The 14,882-nt window shown below is 39.8% G+C and overlaps 2 protein-coding genes across 5 annotated transcripts in view; one reads left to right on the top strand and one right to left on the bottom strand.

Moving 5' to 3' along the window:
• Positions 1–822, bottom strand: part of LOC112239226 (protein ITPRID2) — a 63,524-nt gene extending 62,702 nt beyond the window's left edge. For 3 of the 4 annotated variants that reach the window (XM_042319703.1, XM_042319702.1, XM_042319704.1), the window contains exon 1: positions 606–822. The gene's annotated coding sequence lies outside the window, so the exon portion shown is untranslated. The remainder of the gene's footprint in view (positions 1–605) is intronic. The other variant, XM_024407717.2, reaches the window with a different exon arrangement.
• A 6,762-nt stretch (positions 823–7,584) lies between these two features.
• Positions 7,585–10,640, top strand: LOC112239217 (neurogenic differentiation factor 1). The gene is made up of 2 exons (XM_024407705.2): positions 7,585–7,750; positions 8,413–10,640. Exon 2 carries the CDS (start codon positions 8,422–8,424, stop codon positions 9,484–9,486), a length of 1,065 nt encoding a protein of 354 aa, XP_024263473.1. The 5' UTR covers positions 7,585–7,750; positions 8,413–8,421; the 3' UTR covers positions 9,487–10,640.
• The last annotated feature ends 4,242 nt before the right edge of the window (positions 10,641–14,882 follow it).

The following is a 14,882-nucleotide window of genomic DNA, read 5'->3' as shown; positions in this document are numbered from 1 at the left end:
GCTTTTATTTCGATCCTCCAGCGCAAACATTCTCCCTGCGTGGTGTTTTTGGAAACGCATGTTGTATCTTCGACCATTGTAGGGACGACGTAAAGTTAAAACACCCGTAAACCTAAAATCCATCGCTATCGGGAAACTAGGACCAGAACAGTCTAAAGATAATACGGATAAAATCCAAAGCAGGACAAATGCTACTAAAACAGATAGGCCACAGTCGGCAACGTGTCGGGCGATATCTCGCAAGCTGTCAAGGACGGTTTATTTATTAATTAAGTAAAAGTTGTCTAAAATCGAGCTAGTCTCTCACCTGAGATGTTTTGCCCTATCCTAAACTATTTACCCAAAGGCTAGTCGTGTCTTACACCGCCATATTCTATGCATTTACATTGTTTTCTGATTTATATTTGCCGTGTAAATTTCCCCTTGACATAAAATCTGTTAATTTGTATCCCAACAATTACTTCGGATATATACGAAGAGGTTTGAAATCAGTGACAACTGAGGTCCATGTGAATTGCATCAGGCAAAGTGCGCCACAGTAAAAGTTTAGCATCAGATTTCTAAACATCACCGTATGTAATGTTTCAATAAACACTTATGCCTACCATTGTGTTGTGGGTTGGAAAGGAGTTTGAAGCGTTAAAATGCAGCTCCGTGGAAATGGAATCTGACAAATTTTGTAGAATTTAATTTACCCGAGTCTTCCGCTTCCGGGCGGAGTAAAGTAACATAACAAGGGGCGCGCAGCACTGTCTTCGTAACTGGGATGAGATGAGTCTTCCACAAGGATATTTTGTAACCTGCTTGTGGCATATGTGTAGTGCAAACATCAGTGAAATACAGTAGGCCTATTGTTGCCCAACGACTAATCCTAAATCTCCACATACATTCAGTCTGAAACTGCCAACCAAATAGTTTGTTGTGACATCAAAATGAGGGGCGTTGTACAAAACTAATTCATCAGGGATTGGATCATCTCTAACAAATCTAACAAATCAGAATATCAAAGTTCATAACGTCATCTTGTAAGCCGGGCTCTGGCCCAACCCATTGGTTTCTGGGACCAATCAGAACAGTCAGAATGTATTTGTGTTCTACAAAATGTCAGGGAGGAAGGCAAATCCGGACTCATTGTGTAGAAGAAATGCTAGTTTGGCAGGAGCGATGTGTATGGGTAGTCAGGCTAGGCATATTATAGTAGGTTACAGTATTAGTGAAATATTGGAATGTACAGTGCATTCAGAAATTATTCAGACCCCTTGACCTTTTCCCACATGTTGTTACGTTGCAGCCTTATTCTATTATTGATTCAATGGTTTTTCTGCCTCATCCATCTACACACAATAGCCCATTTTTTTTAAGTCTGGGCTCTGACTGGGCCACAGAACATTCAGAGACTTGTCCCGAAGCCACTCATGCGTTGTTTTGGCTGTGTGCTTAGAGTCGTTTTCCTGTTGGAAGGTGAACTTTCGTCTCGGGTCTGAGGTCCTGAGCGCTCTGGAGCAGGTTTTCATCAAGGATCTCGCTGTACTTTGCTTCGTTCATCTTTCCCTCGAGCCTGACTAGTCTCCCAGTCCCTGCCACTGAAAAACATCCCCACAGCATCATGCTGCCACCACCATGCTTCACCGTAGGGATGGTGCAAGGTTTCCTCCAGACATGACACTTGGCATTCAGACCAAAGAGTTCAATCTTGGTTTCATCAGACCAGAGAATCTTGTTTCTCATGGTCTGAGAGTCCTTTAAATCCCTTTTAGCAAACTCCAAGTGGGCTGTCATGTGCCTTTTTCTGAGGAGTGGCTTCCATCTAGCTACCATAAAGGCCTGATTGGTGGAGTGCTGCAGAGATGGTTGTCCTTCTGGAAGGTTCTCCCATCTCCACAGAGGAACTGTGGAGCTCATTCAGAGTGACCATCGGGTTCTTGGTCACCTCTCTGACCAAGGCCCTTCTCCCCCGATTGCTCAGTTTGGCCGGGCAGCCAGCTCTAGGAAGAGTCTTGGTGGTTTCAAACTTCTTCCAATTAAGAATGGTGGAGGCCACTGTGCTCTTGGGGACCTTAAATGCTGCGGAAATGTTTTGGTACCCTTCCCTAGATCTGTGCCTCGACACAATCCTGTCTCAGAGTTCTACAGACAATTCCTTCGATCTCATTGCTTGGTTTTTGCTCTGACATGCACTGTCAACTGTGGGACCTTATATAGACAGGTGTGTGCCTTTCCAAATCATATCCAATAAATTGATTTACCACAGGTGGACTCCAATAAAGTTGTAGAAACATCTCAAGGTTGATCAATGGAAACAGGATGCACCAGAGCTCAATTTCAAGTCTTATAGCAAAGGGTCTGAATACTTATGTAAATAAGGTATTTCTGTTTTTTTTATGTTTAATACATTTGCAAATATTTCTAATAACCTGTTTTCACTTTGTCGTTATGGGGTATTATGTGTAGATTGATGAGGAAAAATAATAATTTAATTCATTTTAGAATAAGGCTGTAACGTAACAAAATGTGGAAAAAGTCAAGGGGTCTGAATACTTTCGGTATGCACCGTATTTGATTTTCCTCAGAGTAGCACCTGTCAATAGAATAGCATACAATAGGATAGGCCTTGGGTAGAGTAGATAGAATGGAATAACTTCATTTTTTCCAGAGTGTAGGAGTCAGTTTTGCTTATAGGCCTATGTTGTTGTTTTGTTGTGTAGCAGATTATAGTTTGTCTATGTATGTTCTACTTAATTTGCACACAAGGCTCAGGGCACAGTTTTTCAAAATGTTTTATCTGGATCAGATTGATATCACTTCTACGTAAGTAGATGCATTTATTTGACAATCCTCAATATAACAATTGACCACATACCTATTATGCAGTCGATATATATGAAGATGTGAAATCCCACCTGTGCTAGAGTGGTTATCAGGAACATTTGACTAGGTCAATTAATTGCAGTAACATTTATACTTTTTAGATGTTCATAATCTAAACAACTTTAAAACTTTATGGAATAGTTTAAAGATTAAAAAGTAGTCCCTATAGTTTAAAGCTTCTCCTATGGGCCCAGTTTTTCTAAACTTTTCTAAACGGAATTTCAGCAAATGTGGATTAAATGCTCGAATTTAGTATTTCAAAACTGAAAAATGTGATTCTGATTCTTCTGATTGGGTAATCCAATCCGACCTGTATTAAATGTTGTTCTTGCTTTCTCAAGACTCAAAGGAAGTGATTAGAATTGTTTTGATTCCCGAAAATCAGGATAATCTTGATCCGACTGGAAGTGATGATTTAGATAGGCGAAAGGCAATACAACCGAGATATTTCAATGAAACTAAAGTGGGGAGGTTTAAAAAAGTTACTACATCTGAAAACCAAAGCTTCGGGATGTTAAACTGACTGCAGTATAGGAATGTGGTCAGCTCTTATATTAAGAAGTGTCAAACAAATGCATGTAGTCTAGCTACCTACTTAAGCGAAATACAGAGGCTAATATCATTTATTTTATTATCTTTACCTTAATTCACGTAGTTTACTAATTTCTGATTCACCATGACAGTGAACGCGTAGATAGCTGTCGAGTATTAGGTGGCAATGAGTAGGCCTGTTTAATGCAATGAAATTACGGTTTCTGTGGTCTTTATATTTTGGTATTTGGACCTGAATGACCCTATCCGATTATTTTCAGAAAATTTGATCCTGGATAGCGAAAAAGAGCATTATAGACTAACAGTTTTGAAAAACCCGGTCCTGGTGCCTCCGACATAATGTTTCATATCCACCACAAGACGACGCCATACTACCGCATTCAGCTGCATGCATCCGTCCAAGACAAAACATAAAAAATAAAAAGATCTTAGTCTTTTTTTAGAAAAGTGACTCAGTGAAGTCAAAGTCCAACTCACCATCGCAGAACTCTAATATTCTGGGCCTCATTTTGACAAATAAACAATGAAATGTGCTGATTTCATCACATTCGAGTGCTACCTCAAGTGCCACCCCTGTCTCTTAATTATGAAAACAAAAGTTAGATTGTCTAGCTTATTTATGAATGCCTGTTCGAAGAATTTAAAACAGATCGGGAAGGATGTAATTGTGATCTATGGGTGACTGTTAGGCTATGTGTGTTTTAAAAGAAAAACAACTAAATTAAAGCTATAATCCTTAATTGAAACAGTAGCTGAGGGATGGGCCTGGATAAATGTTACCACTCAAATGTATAGGCAGATCTATAGATGCAAGGACTGACTGACCATCCATGATATCAAGCATTTCGCTACACTCGCATTAACTTCTGCTAACCATGTGTATGTGACCAATAACATTTGATTTTATCAACTTTATAGTTTTAACCATGTTTTGAGGCTATACAGTGTTTGTTTACATTCACATTGTTTACAAACACTGGAGTAAACCAAACTTATATTTTGGGTTCTGATGGGGTACGACAGTTGAACTAAGCGGATGAGGCATTTGTAAGTTATATTCTTCAAGAATAAATGGGTATAGGCATCTATGTCATTACTTTATAAGTCGAAAACTGTATGTACATCAACTAAGGATTTTAGCTTTAAAGTTCCCAACATTTTACAAAATGGATTGTCTTAGCTAAGTGGTGCGTTTTTGGCTAAAAAAATAAGATTAATATTTGTTCGTCAATAAAAAAAATATTGGACATCGTTCTGAAGCCCCGGCAAATAATAATACTTGTATGATACTTACATTGCTATTATTAAAAGCCTAGTAGGTATTGTTATATTACAACAGTGTAGGCCTTCTATGTTAATATTTGTATTAGGCTTCAACAGAGTAATAATAAAAACATTATGATTATTATTATTAGATTGTTATTCTTAGCCCATTGGTGTTTTTGTTAATATTATGCATTTCCCTAATAAGATATATAGGTCATATCTGCACTCCACACAGGGGTCAGATAGACACGTGCATGCAGCAGGTGGTCACCTGCAATATGAACGCGCCGGAAGGGTTCCATATCCTAGGCCTATTATTGAAACCAAAACCCATCGCGCTATACACAGCTGGATTTCGAGCCAGGACTTTATATCCGCGTACAAAATTGTGATTTATAACACGCCAATACCAAATAACTAATCAGTGGTCTAACTAATTAATACATATTTGCATTTTTTGCATAAGCAATTAGTGCGATGAAGGTGCAATGAAATGCCACGTGGAATTAGTTCAATCTAAGCGTCCATTCAAGCGGAAGGGCATTGGTAGGAGACTAGGAGTAGGGACTAGTATGTATTCCGTGCTCTGGGACAAGTGCTTCTAATTAGTGCTAGAGAATAGGTCAGATCATCATATTCAAATAGATACGGTGGGTTTAGGATGTTTGCAACCAAACACCAAGTTGAACCCAATGCACCCCACTGGGCACACACTGGTTGGACCGACGTTGTTTCCACGTCATTTCAATGAAATTAAGTTGTACCAATGTGGAATAGACGTTGAAATTATGTCTGTGCCAAGTGGGATGTTATATTAACTTGGTTTATCTTTTTGCATTTAAAATGTTGTTTTACGAGCATAACAGTAAAGTATCATATTGTTGAGCACAGAATAAACTAATAATGTTTGCAAAGACATGTTACAATATGAAGCCAATATCAATGAGAATTATGTTTAGATATAGGCAAGTCTAAAGCAAATTCACGTTTAATCAGTGCATTTTCTTTAGGAATTAGTTATATGTTTAGCCAATATGTTTAACAGATAGACTGGTCTTACTGTGTATTATTTAAACCAAAGTTAGCCTAGTAATTATGAGCTGTTAAATACATAAATAAATTGTTTTGTGAAGTCTATCCTAAAATCATATGTAGTTTCTAAGAGAAGTGTGCTCTATTCCCTCTTGTAAGTGTAGCTGTCGGTGGTGCTGAAAGCATCGACCACGTGTGTCTCCTGCTAACACAGTTTACATGGTAACAGAAAGATGTAGTCAAGGAAGCTGCGTGCGCAGCTTGTTCTCGTAGGGGACTTTCGACTGACACAACTTGTCCTAGTTTTATGACAGAGTCGAGATAAGGTGTTCTCTCTCAGGCAGCACTTTGAGGCGACCAGGTTATGTGGCCACTTGACCGTTACCTACATCACGGAGCAGACCCGTGCTCTGAGTTGCTCCGCTGGGCCATTAGCCTAACCGACGCTGTTAAATATATGATTCAGAGCTGAGCAAACAGTGTGAATGTGGGGTGTTTTTCTCGGGATGTCCGTGTCAGACACTACCGAGTTGAAATGTTGAAAAAAAAAGCTATTTTAATGGACGTTTACAAGTTTAAAATGTTATGATGGCTCATCATTTCGGCAAAATTGTTTTAATTTAGACTTTTTGTTTAGCATAAAGAATTGAGTTATTTGCGCAATTATCCATACACGTAGGCCTATGCTACTATAGGCTATATCAATAGGTTTATTTAAAGATATTGATCATTCATCCCAAATTATGTGCTTATGAGTGTATTTCCATTTAGGACTACCCAAATGCCCAGTCGTTAGATTTTAGGCAATAGGCCTAGAGTTAATCATTTTGTGAATGACCAGACAGTCCAGCCCGTATGGTTTTAGTTCGTGTGGCAGATAGTCGGTCTCATTCTAAGCCTATGGACTAATTTTATAGTCCCACCATATAACTATTCTGCTTAAATATTCAATCGTTGTCTTGTGGTTCAGTTCTGTCTTGATTGTATGTTTTTACCCCCACTTGTTACGCTGTCTGTCCAACGGTCAACACGTAGATTTGTGGGGAATTATTGAACAGAAGATAGCAGATTTTGGTCGTTGGATCGAGGCAGTGAGCCGTGAAACAGGCTTTTGTTAGTGCGCGTGCGACTCGCGTGCCGACCTGCAGTTTGAAAAGAGAGGGAGACTCGATGCTCATTACTTCAGCAGCCCGAGCTCGGTCCAGATTGTACAACCACTGTTGCCAATCAACATCACGCACTGTTAGAGATGGGGACAATAACGCTTACAGATGAGCACTGACGCAGTCAGCAATGAGCAAAAAAAGAAAGGCAAAGTATGCATTTGATCTAAATTAATTATTTTTGTTGTTATGAAAGGCCAGTATGGGGCCTTTAATATTGCCAGCAAGGGCCTTATTCTTTCCTTGGTGACTTGACGTGTTTATTGGGCTATGTTAGGTGTGTTCAATGTCCCCAAAGTATCCTAATGTGCAAAATTACATTATTCCATAATTATGAGATTCGTGATTAATAAAATCAAACCATGTAAAGAGGACACACGTGGGGAATGGGTTGGGCTTGAGTATTGGTAGTGATTGAATATGTCTTACGCACCAAAGGGTTAATCCATCCTGCGGGTCCACACAAGTCTATGGAGTCCCTAACTGGTGACAGATGGCCACTTTCTTTTGGCCACAAAGGAGCGGAATACAGAGCGCTGGCGAACACAAATGGTCCCATATCACGTGACACTCGAGGCAGTTTTTGCCTGACGTAGATGGACCATATGGCGCGTGCCGGGAGTAAGGCCTGGGTGGGTGGAGCCTGTTCCTGACTGTCATTGGGTAACGCGATGGTGATGGTATTAGGGATACAGCCTTATATACACACAGGTTCATCTCTCTCTCCCAGTCAGTCACTCGCAGCATCAGCAGCAGCGCTATATAACCCGAGCATCTGTCGGCGCAGCCACATTACAATCCATCCACCGGACCTCACACTTCAGGAGGGGCATGCCAGAGTCATAACAAGATAATTCTGCAAAACATAGGTATTTATTTCTTAATCTTATAATGCAATAACTTATTTATGCAAATGCTTTGGGTGAAAGTAATTGCATGGAGTGCTGTGTGCTGTGATTTATCTGTTACATTGCCATAAAGTATAATTATTTAACAGTTAAGGATTTTCTGAATAGGGGTGAATTATTTATTGATACAAACCTGCTCAGATGATAGGTGATGTGACCATATGTCACCTGTTACAAAAAGGAAACAGGGATTCAGATATTCTGATTGAACTCAGCGATGACATTTCATAGATGTTTCAACTGACTGGAGATTTAAAATAACGTAATTGCAACAATTATTTTCTATCAAATTATGGACTCGTTATGTCAAGCTATTGGGTGATAATTGAACACTTTATGTATCATGCTACTATAATGTTTTTGGTTTATCCTGACCACAAAGTACTGTTCTACATTTTGCTCTCAAATTCCTATGACGTTTATGATAGCCTATATAATCATCGGTGTTGCAAACGTAATATTGGTTCTTCTGATACAAAATTATTTTTGTTTGACTTAGAGTGAAAAAATTAGTATAGCATAATGCACATTTTCCAAAACGAACTCCTGCTGAATAGGCTATTAGTCAAGTAGAAAATTATGTCCTAAGTGAGTCTGCTCACGGTTGTCTTTTTTATTGACAGATTTCCAATATGACTAAGTCCTACACGGAAGAAACCATGATGTCATCAGACCCCCAGGATTCTGCGACCTGGACTGATGAGTGTCAGGGCTCCCAGGATGAACAGGATATGGAGAAGAAAAACGGCGCACTCGAATCCATGCACGGGGACCTTGAGGATGACGACGAGGATGGGTTAAACAGACTGGATGAGGATGATGAGGAAGATGAAGATGAGGAAGAAGAAGGCGACGATCAAAAGCCTAAACGTCGTGGACCAAAAAAGAAGAAAATGACAAAAGCCAGAATGCAGAGGTTTAAGATGAGGCGCCACAAGGCGAACGCGCGCGAAAGGAATCGTATGCACGGACTCAACGACGCGCTCGAGAGTTTGCGTAAAGTTGTGCCATGTTACTCCAAAACCCAAAAGCTCTCAAAAATTGAGACTTTGCGTCTGGCTAAAAACTACATCTGGGCCCTGTCAGAGATCTTGCGGTCGGGTAAGAGCCCAGACATCATGTCATTTGTACAGGCCCTGTGTAAGGGCTTGTCTCAGCCCACTACTAATCTAGTGGCAGGCTGTCTCCAGCTCAACCCCAGAACGTTCCTCCCGGAGCAGACACAGGAGATACCATCTCATATGCAACCAGCAAGTGCTTCCTTCGCCGCGCATCCCTATTCCTACCAGACCCCGGGTCTTCCCAGCCCTCCATATGGTACAATGGACAGCTCCCACATCTTCCACGTCAAGCCCCATTCATACGGAAGTGCGCTGGAGCCGTTCTTTGAGACCGCGCTGCCGCTTACAGACTGCACTAGTCCATCATTCGACGGACCTTTAAGCCCACCACTGAGTGTCAACGGGAACTTTTCCTTCAAACACGAGCCTTCGTCTGAGTTCGAAAAGAACTACGCATTTACAATGCACTACCAGGCTGCCGCGGGACTGGCGGGTCCACAGGGACACGCGCCCCTTTACGCGAGCTCTGCGCAGCGGTGTGAGATACCGATGGAAAACATTATGTCGTACGAAGGACACACTCATCACGAGAGAGTCATGAATGCTCAGCTTAACGCTATATTTCATGATCCGTGAATACATTATTAAACCATCAAAGACTGATAAGAGTGCGTCATGATATGATATCCTAGTGCCACTGATGCAAAAGAGCAATTTATTATCATCTTGATTCTATCATGTAGCCTATGTATTTATTGTTGTTACTGCCTTTAGGAGAAGTGCGGATACATATGCATATTCTCTTTCACTTCATGTATTGTATTCTATAGCGCTTCTATAAGTCACATTGTGGAAATAGTGGTGACTATACTCAGAATGTGTTGATTATCCATGCTACAAAATCACAAGCAATAATTTGGAAATCTATGCAATTTTAAAACGAATACTTGGGCCAATAAAATAAATAATAAAGATTTCTATATTTTTCAACCAGTATTGTACATCTCCCATACTGAATTATTTTGTTGTGATTTTGTACAGAATTATGAATAGCTTTTTTATGAAGTCGAGTCGTATTTAATTTCACACAACTCCATGTTGTTAATGTTTTATAAAATAGTGTTATGTCATGTTTTTAATGATACAACCGTTTTATAAAAAAAGTTACGTATACAGAGGCAAGTGCTAATACAAATCGGTTGCCTTAGCAATTATTTAGCCTACTGCAAATCATGCAACGTTGCACAATATTGATAACTTTATTTCCCCCAAAACATTGATAGCCTACTTAAAAGTGTAATAATGCGTAGGGGCCTACTACTTGCAAAGTATCCTAAACGCCTAATTGTGTATACAACGCTTCACCTGGAAATGCTCATTGCATAAAACGAAGTAGGCCTACTTATTATTTAATTTCAAAATTCAACCGTGGCCCATCTTCAAATTCATTATCAGTGCAGCACATTTTGGAACATACCAGGCACCTTCTTATTGCGCCATTGCATGCATGTCCAAATCAGTGCAGAAGAGCTATTTGCAGCATGATGCTTATCGTCAATGTGTGCCGACTGTATATTGTTTGTAAACATTTTATAATGTAGGATGTTTTCAGGACTCATAGGGACTGAGTGCCATGGAGTTATACTCATATGTTCGTTATTTGCATTTTGTTTTTAGTTTTAAACTCTCTTCCGATGTGATTCAAGTGTACATAAGTCAGTGGAGATAAATGTATATCATGAAGCGCACTCAATTATTATTGTAAAATAAAGTGAATGAGTAGCCTACAATTTCTTTAATTATTATCTGGATCGACAGATGTAGGATCTTAGTTTGATCATTCCTTTGTTGCTGAGAATTTCCTATACAGAAAATGCAAACCTGTAGTCTATTTTAGGTTTAAAAAGTCTTCTTAAGTTTGTAATTTCCACTTTGAAATTTCAGACTTGATTTGCCCTAACGAAAAATGTATCAACCCCTACAACAATGTCCATTAATTATAATCCACATAACAATTCACATGTCCTATTGCTGCAGGATAATGTTCCTGCTGTAGCAAACTGGCTCAAATAGATTTCCTACATCTGCGTTGACAATGACGGAGCTAAACAGAAATAGCTACTTTTGAGCAGGACTGATTTGGCCAACATTACGTTGACAGGTGTGGCTCAATCATCAACTATATGGTTCTTTATAATGATAAAATTGCATAAAAACCTAAATGAAAACCTATAGCCTATGACTAAATCTGTCAAAAACCAGAGTTAAGGCACAATTAGTTTCAGTGGCTTTCCCCTCAGTCCCTCAGCCTGGTCGCACAATAACCTTGACTTCGTTGAAACCCACATTCGACACTTCTTGGATGTCCAAATTATTTACACATTCTCTAAAATATGGGTTTTCGTCAAATCTTTACGCATGGAGAGTGACTATTTCTCTGCCCATAAGGATATGCTACTAAATCATTATATCCTATATTGTCCTAGGCTATATTATGAATTGTAGATGCATGAAATTAAAAGCATCTTGATATGAGAAATATTAAGACATCCATTTGTGATTAACATTTAGGCCTAGGCTATATGAGTGAACATGAGCACATCCCCTTAGCCAGCATTTATTTACCTAACGTTGTATATCAAATACTGAAGGACAAAACGAGCGTTTTTCTGCCATGCCACGAATAGCTGCAGTAAGTCAAGGGGCATTCACATGCCACCATGGTTTCTTCCCAAATGACACCCTATCCCCTATATATAGTGTATTACTTTTGACCGGAGCACTATGAGCCCTGCACAAGTATAGAAGGGTGCTATTTAGTACGAACACCATCTCGTATGCAAACCGAGCAAGACACAGATGTTACTTCTGCTGGGGAGGTTTTTAATTTATGAAAATGATCTTGTTTATGCATGAACACACTGGCTGCATCTATAACCCTTTACTTATATTATAAGGGAAAACACCATGCAGCGAACCAACTTCATGATATACATTCTGAATGGTGCTTCTTTATTCACTGTTCATGTTGAATAACCATTAGAGATGTTTCCTTGGATATCCGTCCTTCCTCAATATCAGAATATTCACTGAACCGTTTAATCATTTGATTATAAGCATACATCTTAGACGGAAGTAAACACTCACAGCATGCTTTAAACTGGAATAATAAAATGAAAAAATGAAATCAATGTGTGCACTCCTGAAATCTGTATATCGTGTGTCCCCAAAATACAAATGTATTATTTCATAAATGCACACCGTTTTTTATTTATTTGAGAGACATCCTAGTCGGTTGGCTGTAAACTATGTCAAATTGGGAAACTGGCATCCCTGTGTCATCTGTAACTTTATGAATGGGTATGCAGGGTTCCTTTGTTAAATCAGGAACTGTCCATGGTGCTGCTAAGGATATTGGCGCATTAGCCTTGTCTAGGTATATAGTCTTATACCTGTATTACTCAGAAGGATATACCAGGATATTTTATTGAATTAAAGACATATAAAGGCCACTGTTCTATAATTACTTTGGTTAGTTCGTAAACCTTCAACATTGAGGTAAAGTCAATGACATAATGGACAGGACAGACAGGGTCCTGAAAAATATAAATCCATTCCTGTGCGTAACTCAAACTTTACGCACCAGCTCTTTGGATTCGGTGCATAGGCCAAGCATGTAAACGAATTTAGAAATGAACCATAGCATGATACACATGATGGTCTAATGACTGGCATGTTGGCTGGATGTAATATAAACACACCATACGTTATATCCTATAGGCTCTTGACAGAGATTTTCTTCAGAACCTTTCTTGTGGGCGCGTGCCCCGGAGGAACACTTTACGGGCTGCGCTCAGCCTGGTGACTTGAAGTAGACAGAGGGGTCATGGCTAGATTGATTACAGTTTATGTCACATTTACGTCAAAAGTGAACTTTTCTGCATTTTAGCTAACCCTAACCATTTTCTTAACCTAATTCTCATAACCTGCTACGTTAATTATCCCAACCTGTAGCAAACGTTAATTCTGGTCAATTCTGACATAAACTGTATACCATCTAGTCATAACTACATAACTAGACAGAGTGGGAAGTTTCAACTGTTGGACCTGCCATAATAACCTTACCGTCGCGGGCACGCGCCCATGCAAGCAACCCAGTAATAGCCTACAAAGCAGGCACCATTGTGGAATAAGACTTTACCGTTAACGTTTTTAAATGTTTGAATCCCCTCGAAAATCGATAAATGAAGGGGACGCATTGTCAAAGAGCCAAGCGGAGTTGAGTGAGACGCCACCGGGGTCTCCCGTGAGTACAGGAAACCATGGGAAGAAGAACAAGAGAACGCAACAACCAAAACAACCCGATAAACGCTCGTTCTCAGCTGCACAGCTTTGCGCGGAGGAGTCGAGTGAGCAAGAACAAGAACAGCCAGAGAAACAGTACACCGATTACGACACAGACGAACCGATAGTGAGAGGGATATTTCAAATAGGGAAGAAGAGTCACGACGTCCTTCTGTCATCGACGAGGGTGACATGGAGTCTTATTCAGCCAGAGACCCCTACAGGTGAGCTCACTGTTTCACCATTATCCATGACAATTGCAGACGGGGTCTGTTTCTTCTACCAGTGCCGCATGCCGACCAACATAGCCTACATCAGACAGGGAGGGGAATCATAAAACATAATATTTTCACATGAAGACATAGCTAACCGTTTCTTGACTTTAGTGAAACAGAATCCCCCCCATGAATTCGTGAATTTCAGATATTTCCTACATGGCTTGTAAGAAGTGACACAAAGGTATTTGAGAAAAGAGGGTTGTACGTGTTTCATTTATCTGTAGGTTAGATTCCAGATAAGATTGACTCCTTGATACGGCAGATGAACCAAGGAAAGGTGCAACATCAATGACAGCCTATCAATTGCAAGCCATGAAGTAAACATATTTGGCTCTATGGATACAGACATTAAATATTGACAACAACAAAAAAGTTATAAAATGTATTTTTGTTATAAAACAAAGTATATTTAGCAAATTTTGCATAGGCCTGTACTATAGCCTACATATAGCCTATTATTCACACAGTATGTGATGTAGGCTTATAGGCCTATTGACTGTTACTAAACCTTTTATAACAGTTAGCCTTTTAAACCTATCAATATTCAAAACGTTATTGTTTGATATTTTACTTATTTGGGTTTTAAACTATGTTACACAGCAGTCTCAATCAGTTTCAGTCCCCTTTGTCAATGGTGACATAAATGGGAGTGACACTCAATGGTCAGCCCATGCTGTAGGGTAAATTACAAGTTTTGGGTGAAATGATGTAGGTCTAGGTTACCAAATATTATTCTGGAAGAAGCAGAAAGATCTTACTTGGTCTTGTGTTATATTGCTGTAAATAAAGTATATTATGTGCTGCCTCTTGAAGAGCTTAGCCAGCCAATAGCCTAATAAGAATTCTTTATTTATTGTTGGCCGCTCGGCCAAAGTATACGGAAGATAAAATCACTAAACCAGTTAGGAAAAATGTAGAAAGTGCCTGTTGCCAGAAAGTTATGTGTAACAGATGTGTCGGTAATAGACTCCGTCTCTGACCAGCCGGCTGGCCGACTATTGTGACCACCTAAAGCAGGGCATCTGGCGCTCATGTGGACAGTTAGGCTACGTCCCAAATGACACCCTATTCCCCTCATAGTGCACTACTTTTGACCAGAGCCATATACACTGTAAGGAATAGGGTGTCATTTGGGGAGCAGACCTAGAACATGTCCAAGTAAATGATACTCACACATAGCCATCTGCATCTCCACACTGAAGGATGGGACAACGTGTGATCATCATGGGCTGGTATAGGAGGCCCTACTTGCCTTATCAGTTTCAATGGAGAGGGGGGTGGGGTTGTAGCCATTTTTCTTGTGCACAGACTCCAAACATAGAATCAAATGTGTCCAAATGGTTGATCAGATGAAACAGTTTCATCAAAACAAAATGAAAAAAATGAAACATATGGAGAGTTTGAACTAGA

This window comes from Oncorhynchus tshawytscha, linkage group LG03 (assembly GCF_018296145.1).
Source record: "Oncorhynchus tshawytscha isolate Ot180627B linkage group LG03, Otsh_v2.0, whole genome shotgun sequence".
Lineage (NCBI taxonomy): Eukaryota > Metazoa > Chordata > Actinopteri > Salmoniformes > Salmonidae > Oncorhynchus > Oncorhynchus tshawytscha.
This window is presented reverse-complemented; position numbering and strand designations above follow the sequence as displayed.